General features: G+C 43.9%; 1 protein-coding gene across 8 annotated transcripts in view; it reads right to left on the reverse strand.

Annotated features, from left to right (window-relative positions):
* The window catches only part of LTBP1 (latent transforming growth factor beta binding protein 1), a 375,947-nt gene that overhangs the window by 211,489 nt on the left and 139,391 nt on the right, over positions 1 to 25,067 (reverse strand). For 4 of the 8 annotated variants that reach the window (XM_073214445.1, XM_073214444.1, XM_073214443.1 and 1 more), the window contains exon 5: positions 17,647 to 17,814. In XM_073214445.1, coding sequence (XP_073070546.1) covers positions 17,647 to 17,814 — 168 coding nt within the window. Of the gene's footprint in view, positions 1 to 17,646; positions 18,066 to 18,112; positions 18,265 to 25,067 lie in introns of those variants that run through there. The other 4 variants (XM_073214449.1, XM_073214447.1, XM_073214457.1 and 1 more) reach the window with 3 other exon arrangements.

Here is a 25,067-nt window from a genome sequence, read left to right on the forward strand (position 1 = left end):
ATATTCTAATCTTGCTAAAAAGAACATTACTTAAGAATGTTCCAGTGTACTTCCTAATTTGCCAGGAAAGGGGCAGTGGTCTGCTTTCCTTACAGCAAAATATTTTAATGTCAAGTTTCCCTTTTACCTCTTCTAGGGAAAATCTGATGAAAATTAGGCTGAGTTTTTGCCCTAGGAAAGCTTAGAAACTCCCCATATTCCAGAACAAATCTTTATTGAATTTGATGGGCATCTCAAGTTTGGTCTCAGAGTGAAGAAATCTCTCATTACTGCCTAAAGTTTTCTTTTTTCCCACCAAATCTTACAAAAAGCCAACACTGCAGTCAGACCAGCTTTTCAGTAATTGTTGTGTGAGTCTAAATTCAAGATCATGAAGTCGAGCAGGAAACATTCCTTAAACCCATACTCTTCAATGGAATAGCAAATCAGGTTTTAATAAGTGTATCAATGACAGCATTACATTAAATTGGCAAAGGAAGGGCATCTTGGTCTTCTCCTCCTATTTGTGATATGACTTTGAGGAATGAATCTCAAACTTCCTCACTAACTTCATCTTTCCCCATTTGGTAGTTATTTTATTTTCCTGGACAGCATAGCATGAAGATGACTGTGCAGCTGCTCTCAAAAACATTTTCATATCATCTGTGATGTTAGATCCAGGAGGCTTTTCCAAAAATACACAAATGCATTATTCCTTTGCCACTTAGAAAATTTACATATACCTTGATGTTAGGAGCTGACACAATGTTCAACTTTTATACCATAGAAGCAAAACTGAGCTGACAAATGCTGCAGATATATACTGCATCACAAATAGGATTTCCATGACTATTTTAAGTCCAGCTTCCCTAAATTTAATCTAGGAGGCCAGAGGTAAATTATGCAATGACAGCAAAGCAACTAGCACAAAGCAGGATCAAACATCATAATAATCATATATCACTGGAGATGCCTCCGCCTATTCAAGATTATTATTTTCCCTCCTGACCATAGCTCTTGGTTCCAAAATGTGCTACACTGTGTAAATGCTCTCACCTTTGCCAGCAGGCTTGACAATATACAACAGCTTCCTGGATAAGCGAGTAAACCCCTCCAGGAAGAGAAGCAGCCAAAGCAGAGGGGCCACGGTGCCACTCACTGTCTGCCATATGATAACCCTGACATTGCCTTGTGCATCGTCTAACTTGACCAGAACAAGCCTAAATTTCAGCAAGTATAGAGCCTGCTGTACACTAGTACCAAAATGAAGGAGTAATGGAAACATCCTTCTACATCTTTCTTGAAGCAATTGTACCATCAGCATCAGTAAATGCAGGAACCACTACCTAATGGTACACAAGCTCCAGGAGATGTAAGCACACTCTCACATACCACAGGACACATGGGTTGTGAAGTACGAGAAATTTTCTATTTGGGAAAAAGAGAAGGTCTTCCCCAAATCATTTCAAGTAGCCCACCTACACCTTCAGCCTGCTCCTTCTCAGGAGCCTCAGAACAGCTCTGCAGGAAGGTCAGGGCATTACTAGATTCATTTTACTAGTATGTAGTCAGAGAGGTGAAATCACCAGCCCAGGGTCCCAGGGCTAGTCAATAGCACACCTGAGATCAGTGTCATTTGGCAAGGTAATGACTATAGGCACAAAGGGAAAGAAAAACACAGTATAGGCAGAAACATTTGAAGCGGACCTTGAAGTTGTCCCTTAGAGATTGTCAGTATTTTGACAGATGCAGGAGTGGGAATTCCATGCAGCACGAACACCCAACTGCACTTTGCCATGAGTTGAAAGTACACCTAAATGTCCTTAGTGTACTTAAATGTGCACTAAAAGTGTAAAATCCGAATGCCATGCAAAGTGCTACTCAGATGTCCTTTTTCATGCATCTTGCAGGCACTGGAGTATGCTCTCCTTCCCTGTGTCCTAAACTCTACAGACATCTCAGCTAATTCCTTTACTTCTGTGATTTCAGCTGCCTGAGCATCTGTGATGAAGCTGTATCAGGCATCACCATCACACAGCACCTGCAGAGCCAATCTGCCCTGCCAACAAAAACACATTCAGCGTCTCCAAAGTAAGACCCTGCATGGGCACCAGGGACACCACCGTGAGGCAGACAGGTCCCTGTCCCCGAGCCGATCGGTGTGCATTTCTCTGGAAGTGTGAATGGCAACAGACAAAGGAGAGGTTTTGTAGAATGATGGGCACTTAGCTGACTCTGAAAAAGCAGTGGGTGAAGAAGATGTGGTACACCTACACAGCAGAGCATTAGTCATAAAAAAGAAAGAAATCTCCCTGTTTGTAACAACACAGATGGACTTAGAGGGCATCATGCTAAGTGAAATAAGCCAGACAGAGAAAGACAAATATCATGCAATTTTACTTATATGTGGAACTAAAAAAAAATAAAACAAAGCAGAAATAAACTTAGAAATACAGATAACAAACTGGTTGCTGCCACAGAGTGGGGAGTGTGAGGGCCGGGCCCCTGGCCAGGGCTCAGTCCCGGGGTTGATCCACCGCAGCTCCCTTGCCCAGTGGTAGTTCTAAGACCTGGTATTTTAGCCTTGTCACCAGCTGGAGAAGATGGCGCCCATTTCCTGCTCACCACCCTTTCCCCTCTTCCCTGTTGGGGATTGGCCCAGCAGACTTCCGTACCCGTGCACAGCTCATGCTGCCCGCAAAGAGTGGCGCGTGACACCTATCCGCTTAAAGGTCACGCATGATACTGTCCCGGATTGGTTGGGTGACTGAATATAAGGGAGCCCACCGGGAGGGAGAGGAGCTTCCCGACAACTGCTGTAACCGCCGCGAGAGATTAGACAATAAAGCCTACAGAAGAATCAAGACCTTGGGCGTGTTGCTACAGTCCCTGAAGGGTAGCGACAAGTGGCACCGAAACCCGGGAATCACTAAACCTCGTCACGACCTGATCCGCTGACCCTGGCGCCTGCCGATGAAGTAGAGCTTGTAACTCTTCAGGAACATCGCTGGACGCCGTTCGGTCGGCTGGCCAGACCGGGAGAGGGAACCGAGGAGGGTAAGTGGATTGGCGAGCAAACTGAAAGTATACGTGGCAGGGCAGACAGCAGGCAGTTGCGGTGGGTGTTGATGTGTAGTGTGTGTGTCCTGTTAGTGTTTGTGACATTGTTTATTATAATATATGGAATGAGGAGGCGCCAGTGAAGGTTCGCAGAGCGGCGACAAAATAAAAAGGTTCACAGAGTGGCAACGAAATCAAAAGGTTCGCGGAATTAGCGACGTAGTCCATCTAAATCATAACTAGGATACTTTCCCCTTTAGAGAGAGGATGGGGACGGAGGCCTCTAGGGTTAGGGCCGAGGAACCTCTGAAAGCACTCCTTAGAGCTAATGGAACCCCTTTGAAAACAAAGACTGCCAGGGCATTCCTGAACACTATAGAGAATCATGCCCCATGGTTCTTAGATGAAGGAAAAATCACCAGCCCTTTATGGGACAGGCTGGAGGATGACCTACGCCGGGCAGACAAGAGGGAGCCCCTTCCACCAGGGACAATCCCTATTTGGGGTCGAGTAAAAAATTGCCTGAAGGGACAGAAGCCAAGCTGCCGAGAGGCCATCCAAGAGGGGGAGGAAATATTAGAGGAAGTACGAGAAGAGCGTGCCTTCGCAAAGGCATCGGAAGGGGGATCTGAACAGGGACTGCCATCTGATGAGGATGAAGACGGGGAACTTTCGGGGGATGAGCTAGAGAACAGGTTTAATAGCAGAGCATCACACCCGTCATTATATCCCTCCCTTGAACCGTTGAGACTCCAGCCAAGGGAGGAGGGGGAGGCTCACCACACCCCCCTAAAGGCAGATAATGCCAAAGCAGGGCTAGTAACTCCCTCAGCCCCCATAGAACCCTCACGATTAAAACCAGGACCATTCACTTCATGGCCCGAGCCGCCACCTTATCGGCACTGTCACTGTACCGGCTGGCTCCCTGAGGAAGCGAGAAAAGATGGCTGGGTGAGGTGGGTATGCAGAGAAGGGCAGGCAGCATTCCCTGTAATAGAAGACCCGAACACTCAGCAAAGATATCAACCTGTAGACTTCAAAATAATCAAAAGCCTGAAGGAGGCCGCCACCACCTATGGGCCTCAGGCCGCCTTTACAGTGTCTCTGGTAGAATCAGTGGCCTCCTTGAACCTAACCCCAGATGACTGGGCCAATGTCGCCAGGGCATCTCTCTCCGGAGGCCAGTATCTGACTTTTAAAACTGTGTGGCAGGAGTTTTCCCAGGATACTGCACGGCGTAATATTGCAGCAGGGAACCATCAATGGAACCTAGACATGTTAATGGGCTCTGGACCCTACTTAGGGCAGCACAATCAGGTCAACTACCCTCCCGCGGTTTACTTACAGATTTCCACAGCCGCGGTCAGAGCTTGGAAGACCTTACAAGGCACAGGAGATCTACAGGGTCAGCTTTCTAAGGTGTTGCAGGGGCCTAATGAGCCCTATGCAGATTTTCTCGCGAGGTTGATGCAAACTGCCAGTAGGATCTTTGGAGATGCAGAAATAGCCATGCCCTTAGTCAAACAGTTAGCGTATGAGCAAGCAAACAAATGGTGTAAGGAAGCCATTCGGCCATGGAAAAATAAAGACTTAAACACCTATATTAAGGTATGTAGAGACATAAACGATAGTGTAGTTCAAGGGCAAGTGATGGCCGCTGCAATAACTCAAGGACTGCGCAATGCGTGCAGCGGAGCCACCCCTTCAGGGGCATGCTTCTATTGTAAGCAGCCAGGTCACTTGAAGAGGGACTGCCCCAAGCTAGGGGGACCAGGAGGTAATGCCGCACCCATCAGGCAACCTCGACTGTGCCCTAGGTGCAGAAAAGGGAACCATTGGGCAAATGAGTGTAGATCAGTGGCCGATGTAGAAGGACGCCCACTGCCTCCACAGCAGCCAAAGAATGGGAGGCGGGGCTCCAGACCTCAGGGCCCGCAAATGTATGGGGTGATTCAGCAAATCCCCCGAACACATTATCACCTGACCGATCAGAGCACTCACAAGGAGGCGGAGAACCAAGGAGAGCCACAACAGGGAGTGCCGGACTGGACATCCGTGCCACCACCCACCTCGTACTGACCCCAGAAATGGGAGTTCAAGTAGTGGAGTCCGATTACAGGGGGCCCTTAAAGAGAGGGGTGGTCGGACTCCTTTTAGGCCACAGTTCCACCACTAGAGCAGGCTTGATAGTCCATCCTGGAGTGATAGATCCAGATTTTGAGGGAATAGTAAAAGTGATGGTCTCCTCCCCGCGAGGCATTACCGCCGTAAATCCAGGAGACCGCATCGCTCAAATTCTCATGCTTCCCAGTAACCATGACAATTTTGACAGTAAGAAGGTCATAAGGGGGACCTCCGGCTTTGGGTCATCCGGGGCTCCACTAGCTTGTGTCACGCTAGAATTAGGGGACCGGCCTATGTATGTAATCCAAATTAGAGGCAGGGAGTTTGTGGGGCTGTTAGATACCGGGGCAGATCACAGCATCATCAGGGAAGAAGAGTGGCCTAAAGACTGGCCTCTAAATCGAGCTGCACAAACACTGAGAGGTCTGGGGATAGCCCAGGCACCAATGTACAGTGCAGCCACGCTGCCATGGAAGGACTTAGAGGGGCATCACGGTGTTATTCAACCATACATCCTAAAAATGCCTATGTCCCTATGGGGACGAGATGTGTTAACACAAATGAATTTTAAACTAACCACAGAGACTTTTTACAGTGAGCAGTCTAATGCCATAATGAAAAAACAGGGGTACGCGGGCACTAGAGGACTAGGGAAGGATCTCCAAGGGAAAGAACAACCAATCCTTTTAGCAGGGAGACCGCCCAAAGGGCCCGGAGGACCAGGATTGGGTTTTTCTTCGGGGCCACTGAGGGAAAACAGCCTATAGAAATAACATGGCAGTCAAAAAGGCCCGTGTGGGTACCTCAGTGGCCCCTCACCAAAGAAAAGAAGGAAGCAGCCCACACTTTAGTACAAGAACAGATAGCAGCTGGTTACCTCCAGCCCTCTACCTCACCATGGAACACACCTATTTTTGTAATTAGGAAAAAGTCTGGCAAGTGGAGATTACTCCATGATCTCAGGGCAGTGAACAGACAGATGGAGCTTATGGGACCTGTACAATTAGGCCTTCCTCTCCCTGTGGCCCTGCCCAGAGATGGAATTCAATAGTGATAGATATCAAAGACTGTTTCTTCTCCATCCCACTTCACCCCAGAGACTGTCAAAGGTTTGCCTTTACAGTGCCAGCAGTGAATCATAGTTGTCCCGATGAGCGATGTGAGTGGATAGTATTGCCACAGGGCATGGCTAATAGCCCCACCATGTGTCAGATGTATGTAAAGAAGGCCTTACAAACTGTCAGGAAACAGTTTCCCCTGATAATCATCTATCACTATATGGATGACATTTTGCTGTGCAGTGAAGAGGAGAGACAACTGAAGTTGGCTCTCTGTTTCCTGCAGGAACATTTTGAGGAGTGGAACCTTAAAATAGCCCCTGAAAAGATCCAAACATCCAAAGTAAAGGAATATTTAGGAATGAGATTGGGAAACACAATGGCCAGGCCATTAAAGGTAACCATAAGGACGGATCACCTGAAAACTCTAATGATTTTCAAAAACTACTGGGAGACATTAATTGGGTTCGTCCATATTTGAAACTCACCGATGAAGAGCTAAGTCCCTTATATGACCTCCTGAGGGGAGAACCTGATCTGGCCTCCCCTCGATCACTCACTGAAGAGGCGAGAAAAGCTATAACATTGGTTCAGTCACGCTTGCAGTTAGCGCAAGTCGAGCGGATTGATTACTCCAAACCAATTGCCTTCATTGTGCTCCCTAGCAATCATAGCCCCACAGGCATACTGTGGCAAGAGGGCCCTATGCTATGGGTCTACTTGGCACATTCGCCCGGGAAGATCCTGGATTGGTATCCCCAGAGTGTGGCCGAGCTGATCTTGAAAGGTGTCAGGGTATCCACAGAGACGTTCAGTGCCCCTCCAAATGCCATCATCACCCCATATACTGCAAAACAAATTGAATGTCTTACCGCCTGCTGTGATGCATGGGCTATCGCCTGCACCATATCTAGTGCCACCTTCGATAATCATTATCCAAAATCCCCCTGGCTCCAGTTTTGCCTAGCTAACCCGATCATTTTCCCTAAAACTACCAGGAGGGAACCCATTCCTAGGGCTAAGGTAATCTTTACCGATGGCTCTAAGGATGGCACCGCCGCAATAGTTACCAATGAACAATCATGGACCCTCACATTTCCGGCGACATCCGCCCAGCAGGTAGAGCTGCTGGCAGTGGTGCAGGCCTTTAAATTATTTCCCCACGAGCCATTTAACCTCCTGTCAGACAGTCAATATGTAGTTAACTCAGTTACCATTATAGAAAATGCAGGGCACGTTAGACAGACATCGCCGGTCGCCAGAACACTTAGAAGCTTGCAGCACCTTATCTGGGATCGGGTCCATCCTTTCTTTATTGGACATATCAGGGCTCATACTCCACTCCCAGGCCCACTTGCCGAAGGAAATAGGAGAGCGGACAAACTAACCCGCAGCCCATACATCCTAGCTTTAGCCAACCCGGTAGAACAGGCCACTAATTACCACAAGCTCTTTCATGTTAATTCCACCACCCTACAGATGAAATATCCTATTACAAGGGAGCAAGCGAGAGCCATAGTCCTCGGCTGTAAATGGTGCGTTGCTCTCCTACCCCTACCATCTCAAGGCATAAACCCAAAAGGACTACTACCAAACCACCTGTGGCAAATGGACGTCACACACATCCCCGAATTTGGGAACATGAAGTATGTTCATGTGTCCGTTGACACATGCTCAGGAGTAATCTTTGCCTCCTGCCACACGGGCGAAAAAGTCCGAGATGTTATTTCCCACTGCCTACAGGCATTCTCTGCCTGGGGCATGCCTAAACACCTGAAGAATGACAATGGACCAGCATATACATCCCAACCGTTTCTGACATTTACTCAGACTCTAAACATTGCTCATACAACGGGTATTCCATACAACCCTCAAGGACAGGGTGTAGTAGAGCGCACACACAGAACACTCAAGGCCACTCTAATAAAACAAAAAGGGGGAATAGGGGCAGACTACAAATCTCCTAAAGATAAACTTAATACCATCCTATTTATATTAAATTTTTTGACATTGGACATAAACGGCCAGAGTGCGGCTGAAAGACACAGTCAGTCTGCCGACCCTGACAGGAAACCCAAAGTACTGTGGAAAGACGTGCTAGAAGGTAACTGGAAAGGCCCGGACCCAGTACTTATCTGGACCCGAGGCTCTGTTTGTGTTTTCCCACAGGGCCAACACCAACCTATCTGGGTACCGGGGCGATACATGAGGCGAGTGGAAAACTCGAGGACAGAAAAACAGAATGCTGATGCTGATAGCGCTCACGATCCTAGGGTGGACCCTGCCGCCAGCGAGACCCGAGCAGAGACAGCTATGGGGAGTAGTAAAGGCATGGCCACTGCTACTGCCCCTGAGTAACCTATCAGCAGAGACTTTGAACAGCCTGTCACAAGATACCGCTTCTGCGCTGACGCAGCAAAACCTTATTAATACACACTTGAAGAACGGTATAGTCTTGGTGAACCAGCGCATGGACCTTCTCCAGGAACAACTGGATTTGCTCGGTCAGACATTGCATTTGGGCTGTGTCAGTTCCTACACTGGACTGTGTGTTTCCAGCATTCCGTTCAACAACTTCTCTCGGGCTGCAAACCTATCCCGACAGCTGGGACACTTGCTGAACACAAACTGGTCTAGCGAACTCGAGGAGCTTACCACGCAGCTAAGATTAGAAATCATGAATGTTAGCTCTAACACTGTTAATGTTATCTCCATGTCTCAATCAGCTATGACAGTGTTTGATGCTATAAAGGCTTGGTCCGGGGTGGGAGTTATGGGTGTGATTGTGATCGCTGGACTGCTGCTCCTTGGCAGGGTAATTTGCTCTGTGCGGCGGCAGCAATTACAGGATAGACGAGTGCTGTTGCAAGCGATGGCTGCCCTGGAAGAAGGCATCTCCCCAAATATGTGGCTTCAGATGTTGGATCAGTAGCCAGAGACGGGTAAGATCTGGAGCTGCACATATCAACCTAAGACAGGGCACAGACCAGAGCAGTCTGCCGCCTGAGGACGGGTAAGAATGCTGCAGACTCTGGGCAACCTAAGACAGGCATGATCCAAAGGCCACGCATTATATTAAACAAAGAAGGGGGAGATGTGAGGGCCGGGCCCGATCCACTGCAGCTCCCTTGCCCAGTGGTAGTTCTAAGACCTGGTATTTTAGCCTCGTCACCAGCTGGAGAAGATGGCGCCCATTTCCTGCTCACCACCCTTTCCCCTCTTCCCTGTTGGGGATTGGCCCAGCAGACTTCCGTACCCGTGCACAGCTCATGCTGCCCGCTTAGAGTGGCACGTGAGACCTATCCGCTTAAAGGTCGCGCATGATACTGTCCCGGATTGGTTGGGTGACTGAATATAAGGGAGCCCGCCAGGAGGGAGAGGAGCTTCCCGACAACTGCTGTAACCGCCGCGAGAGATTAGACAATAAAGCCTAGAGAAGAATCAAGACCTTGGGCGTGTTGCTTCGGTCCCTGAAGGGTTGCAACAGGGAGGTGAAGAGATGGGTGAAATAGGTGAAGGAGATAAAAAAGTATAACCTTCCTTTGTGTTTATTATATTAATAAATAAATCACCAGGGCTGAAAAGGACAGCAAAAGAAAGGTAGTCATTAATATGGCAGTAATTATGTATGGTGACACATGGTCACTATACTACTTGTGAGCATTTGGTGACATACACAGTTGTCAAATCACTATGTTGTGTACCTGAAGCTTAGCATTATATGTCAACCATACTTCAACAAGAAAAAAGAAAAGAAGGAGAAGCAGTGGGTGCTTGCTTGGGCAGACTGGGTGGGGACGTGCACCTGCCAGGCAGAGGCTCGGGGGCTTGAGGACTTTGGTGTCCCTGTAGACTCAGTCTGGCAGAGGCAGAGAGAAGGGGTGCAAATGAAGTTAAGGCCAGGGATCCGAGCGGCACCTGCTTCTGGAAGGCCCAGCATGCTTATACTCAGCAATGCGACTTTTCCAAAGATCATTCCACCTGCTCAAGCTGACACTAGGAAAAATACACACTCTGTGCCATTGTGTTACTGACTCCAAGGCATTTTGAAAGGCCATTTATTCTAGGCTAGCCCAGCACAACCTCTTTAAGGAGCCCCATCCACCCTCGTGACATAGGCCAGGCATGGCTTAAAAGGAACAATTGATCATACATGCCTTTCCCCTGGAGCTGGCAAGCTGCTGAACCCTCTTTCCCTAAGGTTATTATTATTTCTTAATCTGTCCTGGCTACAGACAAACTTCTACATACCAACTCTGACACCCCTCACCTTTTCAGCCTCAGCAATCTTCATCTTCAACCAAACAGGACCTCCTTTTCTTCTGATTTTGACTTTTAGGGTCAACCTATTGCCCTTCCTTGTTTCAGCTAACCCCTGGAACCACCCTTCCAGGCAGTCCTTCTCCACTCAGTACGGTCCCCCCCCACACACACACACACCCACACACCCACACACCCACACACCATACTGATTTACTCACTCATTCACAAGCAGAAAGCAATTTTATTTCCCTTTCTTAAAAGCAAGCTCCTTACCAAAATCATGTGATCAAGTGTAGGAGAAAGAGGTGACAGTTTTTTTATCAATCATTTCTATATCTAAGACCCAATACTTTTTATTATAAATAGCCAGGAGTCCTTCTATAAATTTATAAATCTTATATAAAAGTGAAGATTCCTTTTATAAGTAAATCCAGGACCATTTTCTCACCAAGAAGCTTGCTTGCTTCTATCCTCTGTGTGTGAGGCTCTTTATCCACAGATATTATTAATAGGATTCCCTGGTACACTCCTCACTCCATTCAGGTCTCTGCTCAAATGTCATCTAACCAGACAGCCCTTCCTGACCTGTCTAGAAGAGCAATCCGTACCTCCCACCCAGTCCCATTCTCTATGTCCTTCCCAACTTCACATTTCTTCATAGCATTTACACTACCTGACATTATATTACATATAAAGTTTCTTACAGTATACTTTTGGTAGTACACATTTGACAGTAGTGTATACCCATACTAAATTTTAGGATTTTTTATTTTTAATTGTGGTAAAGGACACATAACATAAAATTTACTATCAACCATTTCTAAGTGTACTGTTGTGCAGTGTTAAGTACATTCATACTGTTGTGCATTCAATCCCCAGATTTCATCCCCAAACAACTCCATACCCTTTACACAATTTCCTATTTCCCCCTTCTACCAACTCCTGGCAACCAAAATTCTTTTGCCCTCTATGAATCTGACTACCCTAGGTATCTCATACAAGTGGAATCATACAGTCTTTGTTATTTTGTGATGGCCTCATTTCACTTAGTGTAATAACACCAAGGTTCATCCAGGTTGTGTAGCCACATTGTATTTTTTAAAGTTGCATGGGTAAGGACTTAGTCTATTTTGCTCAATGCTCTATTCCTAATGCCTAAACCAATCACTAGCACATGGCAGGTGGGTACAATAAATACATGTTAAATGAATTAATGTTCCCAATATCAATACTTTAAAGGGTGCTCCACATCTTAAATAAATAAGGAAATATTTTACATTAGGACATGTATTGAGTATTAGAAAATAAAAGAATTTGAAAAGTTTAAATATATTTGGGAGTAGTTTCTTTTTTTTTTTTTTAGGAGAGCCAGGGTAGAGGCTTTTATTGAGAGAGAAAGTGAGAGGACAGAGGTCCTGGCTCACACCAGGAGGGGACAAGAGAGCCCCGGGAGTAGTTTCTTTGACAAGTTTTTAAGTCTCCTAAATTGTCCCAATGAAAGTCAACTCCTTTCTTTCAGTATTGTATTGGATCTTCTTTAAAAAACATAAAACCTATGCAATGCATTAAGGGGAAAATGTGTGAACCAGTTAATCAAAGAGTGACATGTTGCACCTCACTGGTTTTTGTGCTGGATAAACATCAAGAGATCCAAACAATGACAACTGGCAGAGGACAAAAGAATCAAATCTGAACTAAGTTGCCAGAAAAAAAAAAACCTCAATTTTTCCGCTCCCCTGAGCACTTATTGGCTTATTTAATGCCTCATTGAGAGGAAATTTTCTGCCATCCTAATGAGAAGAGCCTATGTAATAAGTATAGCAACATGGACTGCTTCCATGCCTCATCAAAACACTGTTGCATGAAGCTGGTTCTGTGAAATGAGCAGAGCAGCCTCAGCTAAAGGCTGTCATCATTACTAGGGACTAATCACAAACTTAGACTATTAAAACATGCTTCCTACCTAAAACACCGAGAGAACTTCCTTTTCTCTTTTTCAAAATGATAAGTATCAAGGTCCCCTTTTCAGAGATTTTTAGTAAGTTCTGAAAAAGTCCAAACTCCTAAGCTTGAAGCTCGTGCTCCACAGCAATGCCCCAACCTAGCTTCCCAGACTTGACGTCTACTATTACCACCTTTCATGCTTCTGCATTAACTGAAACTACTCCCAGTTCCCCAAAACCACTTGTGCCTGCTTGTCTCCATGCCTAACTTTAATGGGTAAATTCTTCGTTCCCATACCAACTTTACATCTCCCTTCACATCCATGTTTACTTTGGAGCTTACCGATGTTTCCCGTCCCACTGCCCCCATCAGTCTACAATCAGGCACCGTGCATCTACCCAGCTCCAATTATGAGCCAACTTGTTCCTTACCTGGCAGCCTGGTGAACGGAGGACAAAAGTTGCATGCCAGCCCTTTCCTCTGAAGACATCCCTCCTCAGCCAGAGGTGATATTTTCTCCTCTGGACTCCTGCTAAGAGCTTGCTACCTCAATTTAGGTTTACCTACATATCCTCAAAGCAGAGGCTTTTAAAGGGCAGCTTTATGATTTGCTGATCTTGGAAGACCTAGTACAGTGCTTCATACATAATCAATACATGGTCATAAGAGGCAAAATGGGTAAGAAAGAGTTATTTGGACTGCCTGGGATAAGAAAAACTGACTTGAAGTCATCTGTAGTCAACCCCTAAAGTCTTGGTATTCACAGTCTCAATATATGGATTCTATATTTACCTCTTGAGAGGAAGTAAGCATCAAATGAAATAATATATGGGAACACACTTTTTAAATTATCAATATTTTTTTATAATTATTCAATTGGTGCTAATGGAATGTGAGTTCCTTTTACTCCTCAGAGAAAGCAGCATCACATAAACCAAATGCATTATTTTAGCAACCACGAATGCATCTCAATATCTCTACAAACAGGTTATGACAAGGACTATTATTTTATCTGAAATATTCTAGTTGTGACAACATAAATTCCTATGTTCTTCTTATTAGAGGAAATTATGACTCCATAAACAACTTAAAAATACCAGAAGGCCATCTTCATTAGATCCCTACAAAATGGAAAGAATCCATTAAATCAACAGCAGTTCATCTGCTGGCCCACCTATATGGGGTATGTTTCCATTTCTTAAAAATGCAAAGGCAGCTTGTCTAGCTTGGATTAACACATAGTCTACAGGCACACACCTGATCATCTACATTTGCTCTCTTATGTTTTCTAAACTATGTTTTCTACCTTTATCTTGCATCTACCTACCACTTCAGCATTTCATTAAAAATAATGGTAATAATAATAATAATAATAATAATAATAATAATAATAATAATAAAGGGAGAAATGTGGGATCCACATATAAATCAAGTATAAAAATCAAATATTCATATTTGACCTGATTGTTTATAGTTCATAATGCGTGATCAAAACCGAAAGTCTCTGTGATGAATGCCCTTGCACTGTTCACCATGTAAGAACTTATTCACTATGTAAGAATTCGTTCACCATGTAAGAACTTGTTCGTTGTGCTTCAGAAGATTGGAGACTGACGAGAATTAGGCTTGGGGTGGATTAATGATTGTGCATTGAGCATTGACTCCCCTATACAGAATTTTATTGTTGTTAACAACCATTTGATCAATAAATATGAGAGATGCCCTCTCCAAAAAAAAAAGGCAGGGAGAGCAAGGAAGCAAAGCCCAGAATGCCCCCCCACAAAAATAAAGTCATTATAGTTAGAAATCTGCTTTAAAGGAAATGCCACGCAATGTAAATATTCTGCAACATCATACCAACATCATATTCGAAAAAAAGGATTTTATTTTAGAATCTCAGAGTGCTTCCCTTAGATATCCTACTCCTTCAGGCCTCACTTTAAGAGTCACACTAAGTAGAAGTTATCTCTAAGTGGATACTCAAGAACAGAGACTACACGCATAACAGTCATGAAAAATGCCCCTGCCTCTCACATCCGAACAGTCCAGATTCACCATCACCTTAGACCAGAAAGACTACCACAGAAGCAGCACGGAGGAAGGATGGAATGGACATGACCCCCTGTACCTGCTACATGGCCACCACCCTCTGCATACCTACTATTACCTGCACTGTGTGGATGAGTGACCAATGCCCAAAAGGACATAGAACTGGAGCATGACTGATGGCCAGGACGAAGGCAGGATTCGAACACAGGGCTGTTGGCCTTTCAGCTGCTCATTGTCTTTTACACCACCAGCCCTACCACAAAAACCAACACTAGGAGGTCCTTCCCCTTGTCTCTCCTACACTTCATGGACAGATGCCAGGGAGCTAAGTAAACAAGCTATATAGGAAATCTAACTTACAGTCCTAGCTAAGTGACTTGTTACATAACTAAGACAAACTCAGACAAACCACTGGGCCTACGTTTACTTATGAAAAAACAGTGACTATAATACCTGCTTACTTCTTTCAAAGAAACTATACATTACCATGCAAATGTCCAAAATTATTTCTGTTGTGATTATCAAAATCAATTATTAAATTAAGGAGCCTTGACTATGAAGTCTATGTGGTTTTCCCTGTATTATTTTGACCTCCTTGGAACAGGGGTCAGCAAATCTTCTCTCAAATCAAATTTGGCCCACCAACTGTTTTTGTAACACAGCCACACCCAGTCTCTTATATACTGTCTATAGCTGCTTTCACGACCACAGTAGAGTTAGTAATTGCAACACAAACTGCGTGGCCTACAAAATCTGAAATATTTACCAATATTTGCCCTTTAAAGAAAAAGTTTGCCAACCCCCACCTTTTAATAGCTTTATATATCAGAGGCCAAAGAGAGTATCTAACAAGTTATAATCAATTTTGAATTTTCTTCAAATTGAACAGTTTTTTATGTACATACATTATTGGCCAAAAGATTTAATATATTGTAAATAAATATATAGAGAAAAACAGTAAGTTAGAAAACCACTTCTTATAAGTAACAGTTGTATTAAACCAGCAATGTCCACAAAGATACATGCCTAAAAAATGAATTTCTAAAGTTTTCTGTATTTCTGAAGAATCATAGTCTGTAAGTTCCACAGAATTATCATTCTTCAATAAAACAATGCAAAACTTGTTCTCTCGAAGTATCCAATATTTGAATTAAAATGTAAAAATGTAAGAGAAATATTTCAGGAGGTCAATGAAATATTTCCCATGATTTCCACTGTGAAACTATTTTTATGCCCCCTCTCTCTCTCTTTAAAATTAAACTATTCTGCCCATCCTTTTGTGCAGAGTTGATCTCTAGTTTGAAATGTTTTTATAAATAATATTGCTCCACTTTATGTTTTGAAAAGGCTACGTGTATTCTGTTCCTAAACATTGCTTAAATGCCAGACAGGAAAGTGTGTAGCATGTTTTAACAAGTAGACTTCCTCTGTTTCTCAAAGCCTTCAAATATTTAGTTTCAAAGTGAATACACTGTAAGTCAAAAAGGCTACCGCCCATCCGATGACTCTGTCATTCCTACTGTAAAGATTTATGAAAAATGCGAGGAGGAGGAGCAGACATCAGTGATGGTGATGGACGAGGGAAAGCAATAGGAGTCAGGAAGGCAGTTAAGAAAAGTTAAAGTGGGAAAAAGCCAGAAAGCCCGTAACAGCCTAATGAGAACTGCTTTTTCCCTTCCCCTCCTTGTCTATAAAAGCCACAAAATAATATGAATTATTACTCATCAACTTTTGTAAGATCTATTTTAGAGAGGAGCTGAATTTTAGAGGTCACTAAATATAAGCCATTTATGTTATGGATGAGAAAAACTGTGGTCTAGAAATACTGTCTCACCCTGCGGACTCACTAGTTAGTGGCGGAACCCGGATCTAGTTTCCTGATCACCATCAGTTCAACACACTTCCCATTAGACTCGGCTCTCTGCCCTGCAAAGCAGTGTGCCATTTGGCACCTGCCAGCTAAATTCTTTTAAAAATATGTCCAAAGTATTCCTATCACAGTGAGGAAATCCACAATACCCTTTTAAGTATATCTACGGACACACAATTTTTCCAAGTACAGACTATATACTGCTTCGACCTCCTGAGGATTAGGAGTCACAATAAAGCGGAATAATCGAAGAGCTAGTAAACATGTCAAGTTGTCCCCTTGTATGTTGCCTTGACGGAAATCAGTTTGAAAGTGACACTTCTCTCCTACCTCCCCAGACACACACACCCAAGACTAAACAGCAATATTCCATAAAAAGACCTGATCTAGCCAGTGTTATTATCTGTCTGACATTTGGGTTATTCCTGTGAGTGACTCAAAAAGTAATGTGGGTGTCTGTGATTATTTGAGTATACACACAGCAAACCATAATTAGTCAAAAAATAATAATTAAAAAATAAGACATTTTTCATGACAAAAATACTGTATTGCATGACAACATGGCAGTGTGACAGCATTCAGTGGACCACAATACTTTCTCCATTTACAAAAAAAGTAAAAAAGTCATAGAAAAAGTTTTTTTTGCAGTAATTACTGTAGTTCTTATCTAAATTAATTTTGAAAGACTAAAAGGTTTGAAGTGCTGACAGTAATCCACTAGCTATCTTCCCCCAAATCCATGTCTACATCAATTTATAATTCAGTTTTTTGATACAGAGCAGAAACATGGCAAAAGATGCAAGTCTGGATCCTTTCCTACAACCAAAGCACAGGTCTTTGACATGTTTTAGAATTTTTTAAGAATACAGCTATTTATGAAATAAATTTTAAACGAAATCACCACCATCTAATTTTTACAACATGGGTCAAATCCAAGGTAAATCCTACTTAATACTGAGTAGAAAATATTAGAAGCTGATCAATGCAAGTTACGCATTAGGGTCTGAATCTAAAACCTATTCCCTTCTGTCCTTCTGATACCCCTCCCCATCACCTCATGGCTGCAAGAATGATGGGAAACAAGGGGCAATATTTCAGTTTGCATTCTTCTAAGAAACCAAAAGTCAGGTTAACCATTAATCCCAAAGTAATTTAAAAGAGCTCATGAAAGAAGCATGCTGATTCTCATAGACGGTAACCCATTCAAGCAGACGGCAGGGTGAATGGAGGAGATGCCTCAATGCTACGGTCTCACAAAACCATTTGGGAAGGACAGTCAGGGACTGCGAGGGAACTCACCCACTCGGAAGTTCGTGGCCGTCAGGGTGTCGGCGGCATGACCGTTCTCGCTGATGAGAGTGGTGGTGTTCCCCTTCTCGCAGCTGTTCTGACAGCTGCCCTTGGTGCAGGTCACTTTACAGATGCTCGGGGTAAAGACCACCTTGATGCGGCCAGTGTGGTTACTCACTAGGAGCCGAGGCAGGGAGAAAAAGAACAACAAACACATCAGCTTAGTATCCATGAACTTGCCTGGGAAGGTTAGGGGAAAAAAAAAAAAAAACAAGGAGAAAAGGAAAGGAAAGGAGCGTGAGGGGAAGGAGAGCCCACAGCCCGGCAGGTTTCAGGGAAGAGGGAAGCCTTCAGTGCTCGCTGCTCTGTATCCAGTGGTGTCTCTGAAACAGGAGTAGGAAGCTTAGCAAACAGAACTCTGGGATGCGCTCCAAAACCACATTTGAAGTCGAGTCACTGGAGTGGGATTACTAACCACAATGCTGCACTTTATTCCCGGGCAGACAAAGAGCAGCAGCGAGGGCATGGCAGATGAAAGGGCCAACCCTGACAGGCAGCTGTAACGCAAAGAGGCTGGCCGTGCACCTAGTGGTGAATAAACTCTTGTGTCCTCAGCTTGCATACTTTCCCTGTTTCTCCACTTATTAGGTCACTATTTGCAGCCCGACCCCTGGAAATGTTTTAGGCATGCGGCATGTCTGAAAACATCTGTCTCAAATCTCCTGGCACTCTCAGCTGAAGTGATCAAATCCTGTGACGCAGCTGCAGGAGCCCTTTTTTTTTTTTTTTTTTTCACAACTCTGGGGCATTATTTCTCCATATAAATGGAACATATACTTTACTGTGAACAGGTTCATCTAGTAGAAGGGAAGCCAGGTCACAGGGTTAAAGGGTTGCTGCCATTAAAATACCAACCTAGAGTTCTTGCTGCTGCTATTTGCAGGCCACCTAAAGCAGGTATTTCTCACTCACGTGGCCCTCTCAAACCCTAAATGCTATAACCTGACTCCATAGAAGAGGTGGCATAGTATACAAAACTGGCACTAACCTAAAAGTCACATTCTGGGTTGTAATCCTGGCTCCCCCACGGTGTGACTTTGGACAATTCATTTCACCTATTGTCTAAAACATGAGAGAATTGCAGCTGATGTTTTCTAGCTAGTTCTAACTTTCAATGTCTCTATCAGGGTCAGCAAACTATGGCCCTGCGATCAAGTCAGGCCCCCTGCCTGCTTTCGTCCATAAAAATTTTATTGGAGCACACCCATACTCATTGGTTTATGTATTGTCTATGGCTGCTTTTGTGCTTCAAGAGCAGCAGAGTTGCAAAGACAATGCACAGCCTCACCCAGAGCTGTCACTCACAGCCAAGTCCCAGTTGAAAGTCTGACAAAGTATAATACACAAACCCTATTTTGACCCCTACATCAGTGCCATGCCCCCCACCAGGTCCTTGGACTTTCCAAGAGCCTAGGCAGAAAGCAGAGATGGCAGAGGCAGCTGAAGACAGGTGTTCGGGTGCCAGGCACTAAGGCTGCAGGGGAACAGAACCCTTCCTGGGGCCACTGTGTTACTGCAGTGGAGACTGGCTCTGGTTAGCCTCTTCTCTGCTGTCCCGTGCCTGCCATTAGCGATTCTCCCACTTTATACTGCTGTGGTCTGAACAAGGTTACATATTTTCAGAAAATCATCCAAGATGCCTTGATAGGCCCACAACAAAATAAGCTGTGGTAAAAATCTGAGCTTAGAAATAAAGAACCTTAACCAAATAAGCCATTACACTCTCAGGGCTGCAAGGGGCCTCAAAGGTCCTCTGACCACAACCTTTATTTGAACATCTCTAGTGACAGGGACCTCGTTATACACATTCTAGTGCTGGGCAGTTCCTAGCCAGTGCTCTTCCTTGCTGAGCTGAATCTGTCCTCACAGCCAGCGCACCCACTAACCCTAAATCAGCTCCCGGTGGTCTACCTAATGCCTCTTCCACATGATAAGCCCCTCAACTACTCAAAGATAACTGCCATATGAACAAAGAAAGAAGTCAGAAGGTTACATGAAACAATCAGCTTGGTTGGCCCTCTCACTTAACAGAAGAAGGAGGAGAAACACCCACAGTTCTTTTCAAAGGTTTCTCCAAGACCATTTTTCAATCTCCAGTGGTTTTAATACAAGATATCAGGACACACAGTCCAAGGTGGGGAAGAAGTCTAGTGACCGCCAGTCTTCCAGCACCTCGCAAAACAGTGTCTAGAAACTTTCCCTATAAAGTGCCAAATAGTAAATATTTTAGGGTTGTAGGCCTGATAGACTCTGTTGCAACCGTTCCACTCTGTTGTGGTAGCAGGAAAAGCAGCCTGTCAAAAACAGTATGTATATAAATAAAACTTTAAAGAAATAGTCCGCCAAATACAGCATTAAATGTTTACATGACATCTAAATTTTTTTGAGTGTACCTCAGAAATCTAGAAACTACAATAGAATGCTGATTCCACCATCAGACGAAAGTCACCTAGTTTTATTTCTTTTGAACAGTAGCACCAAAAAATAAAGAAATAATCAGTCACACTCTTAGTTGCCAGACCATTCTTACAAATATCTTGAGAATACTTAGCGTCCAGTGTGTGAAGCTCAAGAGAAAAAAAAAGAGACAACATAGTCCCACTTCAAAAGAATATAAACTTGTATTTTTCCTGGCTCTTGGAACAATAATGAAATTAGATAGGGTGTGCCAACTATTTCATCTTCTCTGGCATTACCTCGTAGCAGCACCAGCTGCCATGCCGATGCTCAAACCATCACCTAAATCATGCTCATTTAGGCGATCAGAGACATTCAAATAAAGCAACTACATAATCATTATTCCCATTTCACCTCCCTGCTACAGTAGTCACTTTATAAGCACTTGAGATTCTCTGGGCCTATTGTTCTTAAAAACTTCTATTTCTTGGCCAAAAAAAAATTTCTGGCCAGAAACCCATCTGGATTTTCAAAAGGCAGAGACAGTTTCATATGACTTAATTCTGAATTTTTACAATGTTCACAACTTCCTGGAAGAAGACACATTTTATTCCATATTTCCCCTGTGTTTTACAAGCAGTCTGATATAAAGTAAGCTAATTCTAAAACAGACACTTATATTCTCAGTGAGTCCTCTTGTCTTCGCAAAGCATTTGTTTCTTCATTATAAATAGCTTTAGTTTTCCACATCAATCTCAAAATCAGAACTGCAAATCTTACTATTGCTTTTGATGCTAGATGGTCATTCATAGCTTTAATGTGATCTCCATCAATAATAAATAGACTAGAAAATACACTCTCCTATCCCCATTCTTTTAAAATCATTTCTACATGTGTAGGGTATCATGTAAAGAGTTTAACTTTTAAAGTACACAAAACTAAGGTACAGTGCCCTGAGTTTCAAATCCCTCACATGTGACCAGCTAAAGACAATACCACTCAACCCTCAAGAATTAGTGGGTATTCGGGAACAGTGGCTGTGAACTCTCCAGAGACCGTTTGGTCTGTAAGAAGCATCTTCCCCAAGTTCTTTGAATAAAGTAATATTCAAAAATCCCACATGCCTTGCACAGAGTGGGCACCCAATGAATGTGGAATAAATGAAGGCACCCAAGGGATAACTGTAGACCCCCCAGAGATTGGGGATTTGCAGAATGGGGCAAGTTACTCCAGGCAAGGGCCTTCCTTCACCAGCAAGGACACTGAAGCCTGCAGTCAAACTGGAGACAGAAGACCATCCCCAGTAGCACCTCTGGCTGATTAAAACTTACAAATCTGAGAAGCAGAGGTCAGGCCATGTTGGATTTAATAGGGAAACTGTTCACACAGTTTCATGCTTGGTCCCTCTGACAAAAAATTTAATTTTTAGATCCCCGTAGGTGTATCAGCCCCAGAAATCTTAAGCAAGCAACTTTCAAACCTTGGTTTTAGAGACTTGGCTAGAAACAGATTGCCTGAAGCCATGGAGCACCTCTACCTGGCCTCCAGTCTGCCCGTCAGTCAGGGCACTCTAAGGGTCAACACCCTGTCTGCAGCTTCTGCCAGGCCCGGGATGAGTCCAAACCCCCACAAAGAAGTACTGACATACGGTTCAAAACAAACCACAGATAGTCAGAGCGTAGGACGAATGGGATGGAAGTGAAGCCGATAGCCTCCCAATATTAAAAGCTTTCTCTTCTGCTTCCCAATCATTAATGACAGAGAGCAATTAAAAAATGTGAAAACTGTTCTTGACAAATGGACTTGAGTATAGCAAAGTGTGCAGCTGCCATCTTTCAGTCATTAGACTAGGATGTGACCAAACGCAAAGGCAGCCAAAGAGAAAAATAAAGGAAGTTCAAGACGCAGACTGGATGTCATGAGCAGTCCCCCTGCATTCACCCAGAATGCCGGCACATCAGCTTTTGCCCAACTCAAACGGGGACGGGCTGGCGTAGCCATATCCTCTGGGAAGAAGCAGCCACCTCTCTGTGGTCAAACACCATCACCCCACCCATTCACTGAGGCCTGTTTACAGAGACTGCAGGGCTGATTCAATTCTCTATCGCAGGTCACATGAGAGAGAAACTGAGCTAACAGCTCACTCTCCCACTTGCAGTCCCTGCTCGCCCGAAGGCCAAGAATTCTATGAAGGACAAATCATAAAAGTATGAAATAATGCTTAGGAAAATAGGACTTCATTGTTCTACTCTCCAGGCTTGCTGAACTCCTCCTGGGCTATTAAAATAATGCCCATAGAATACTCTGTTCCTCAAGAAAGGTACTAATGTAAATAGAAATTAATACAAAATCTATTAGTTCATCTGGTTGCTCCAGTCCTGGAAAACTGTCCATGAGGGAAACTCAGATGAAATTTCTAGTTCTGATGTGGGCACCTCCTCAGATGAGAATCTAGAGTTACATTTCAGCACTCTCTCTTTTCAGTTTTTCCAGGTAGATGTAACTACATGAAGAAGCAGAGAGACAAAGAGTTCTTACACAGGTAATGTACAGTAAAGAGCATCTGAGCTTCCTCTCCCTTTCATTTCTCCATCAATATTTATGGAAGGAAACTGTATGTCAGTTACTCATCTTTCTCACATGTGTGTGTGTGTGTGTATAAACACACACACGTATATATGATTTCCTTCCATTTTTATACATGTTAAGGAGACAGACCTATAGAAAGGTACAGAAGGAAAGTATATTAAATCATTTCATACAAGAATGAATTTCTGGATATACTGAGTTTCTTAAAAGAGTTTCTTACTGCTCATCACAATGTAGGTATCAAATGCATACCATGTTTGAAAATACAGTTATCGTTCCAAAAATCCCTATATGGGCAGAAATGCAGCAACCACGTAGTCACACACCCTCAAGTATGACCTTATTGTTAAAGACTTAAGTGTTAAAGACTCAGGCCTACCAACTCACCTCGATCTACAGCGTCCTGCCTTCCTCCTGATGAAGGACGTGGTCCTCTCTAAGGCCAACCTCTCCACCAAAGTAATGGATCCCTTTCTCTCTCACTCAGAGACATCCTCTCTTTCCATCTCCATCAGCATGCTGTGCTACTCACCATCTTTCAAGAACACCTCTCCTCTTGATGTCCCCATTCCATTCTGTTGCAGACAATGCTCTACTTCTCTGCTCTCCTTCGAACGGCTGCTCTACTGGCTGTCTCCACTGCAACCCCTCCCATCTTCTTTTAAACCTGCTGCAGTCAGGCTTCTGCTGTCAACACGTCACCAAAGCTGCCCTGTGAAAGTCTCCCGTGGCCTCCGTGTGGCCAAACCTCATGGCAAATTCTCTGGATCTTCCTTACTCAGACTTTCAGCTTACCTGCTACGGTGGAAGCTCTGCCTCACACATTTTCCTCACCTGGCTTCCCAATTACTCAGCTTTCTCATGGCTCCTCCCACCTTGCTGGCCCCTGCTCCTCGTGAATCTATCCCCAGAGCTCACTCTCTGTAGTCTTCTCTTTTCTATACTGACTTCCTGCATGAGATCATTCTGTTCTATCTCATGGATTTAAATGCCATCCACAAACTTCTCTATAGAAGATGCCTGGCCTGCACCACCTCTACCTTGTATATGTATGTGTGTACATATGAGTACCAGATGTGTGTGTGTGTGTGTGTAAATGGGTGTGTATTCAAGAATCTAACTAGCCAACTTCTTATGAGGCTTTGCTAGGCAGATATCTAGTATCTATTAGACATCTTAAGCAAAATGCATTCAAAGGTAAGCTTTGATTCCTCCTGTACTCACATCCAAATCTGCTCTTCTTCAAGGCTTCCCCATCTCAGAAAATGGCAAGTCTATACTTATTTGGGGCGTGGGGGGTGGGAGAGAGGTCATGTGGGACTCAGTACAACAGCAAATCCTATTAGCTCTATTTCCAGAAAGCGACAACTTCTCACTACCTCCAAGGCAAACACACCACCATGACATCATCTTCTGTCTGGATTATTTATTTCAACAGTCTTCTAGCTGGACTCCCTGCTTCCACTTTGCCCTCCCCTACAGTTTACCATCCACACCGCTCTCAGTGCATCCTTGTTAGTATGTCAGTCAGACCATGGCTCTGCTCCCTTCAGTGGCTTTCCACCTCAATCAGAATACAAGCCAAAGACCCCACAATGCCCTATGGGGCCCTCAACAGCTGCAACCTCCCCGAGCTCTCCCAAGCCCACCCACTCTGGCTCCCTTGCCATTCTTCAAATAGTGTCTGTCCCAGGCCTCTGTACTTGCTGTTTCTTCTGCCTGGACTGCTCTTCCCCAGATTTACACAGCTCCTTCCCTCGTGTCCTCCAAGACTTCTCCAGAATGACAGATATCAGGAAGCCTTTGCTGGCAACCTGACATAAAATCGCAACACCCCCACACATCACCTATCCCTAATACCCTGCTTTACATTTCCTGTTTACTATAAATACACTTCAAATATTTAGTGTTTGATTACCATCATAACACAACTCCACGAGAGCAGGAATAAGTCTGGCCGCTGCCCATATACCCAACATGTGTCTCTTAGAAAGGGCTCAAGAATTAATAGCTGAAGGAATGAATCAACTTCACTGACGGGAAACTAAGTAAAAAATAGTATTTATCTATGGGATAATTAACAGCAGTGTTAAAAACACATAAAAAACATGCCTATGATACCTTTACCTCCAAACATACTCAATTTATGCTATGCTGGTCAGAGAAAAGTTTTTTTAGCCATAAAAGTTTCAGATCATGGAAAAGTACAAGCTGTTATTCAGGATATCCTGCAATTATTACAAAACACATTGTTTTCCAAAATGATTAAAACTTTACCCCAAAATGGCAAATGATATAGAATAGTAAAAATTTTAATTAAGCCTACCAATGAGAAAATAACTGAATAAACAGAAAACAGAAATTTCTTTTTCAAAAGAAAAACA

This window comes from Manis javanica, chromosome 1 (assembly GCF_040802235.1).
Source record: "Manis javanica isolate MJ-LG chromosome 1, MJ_LKY, whole genome shotgun sequence".
NCBI lineage: Eukaryota > Metazoa > Chordata > Mammalia > Pholidota > Manidae > Manis > Manis javanica.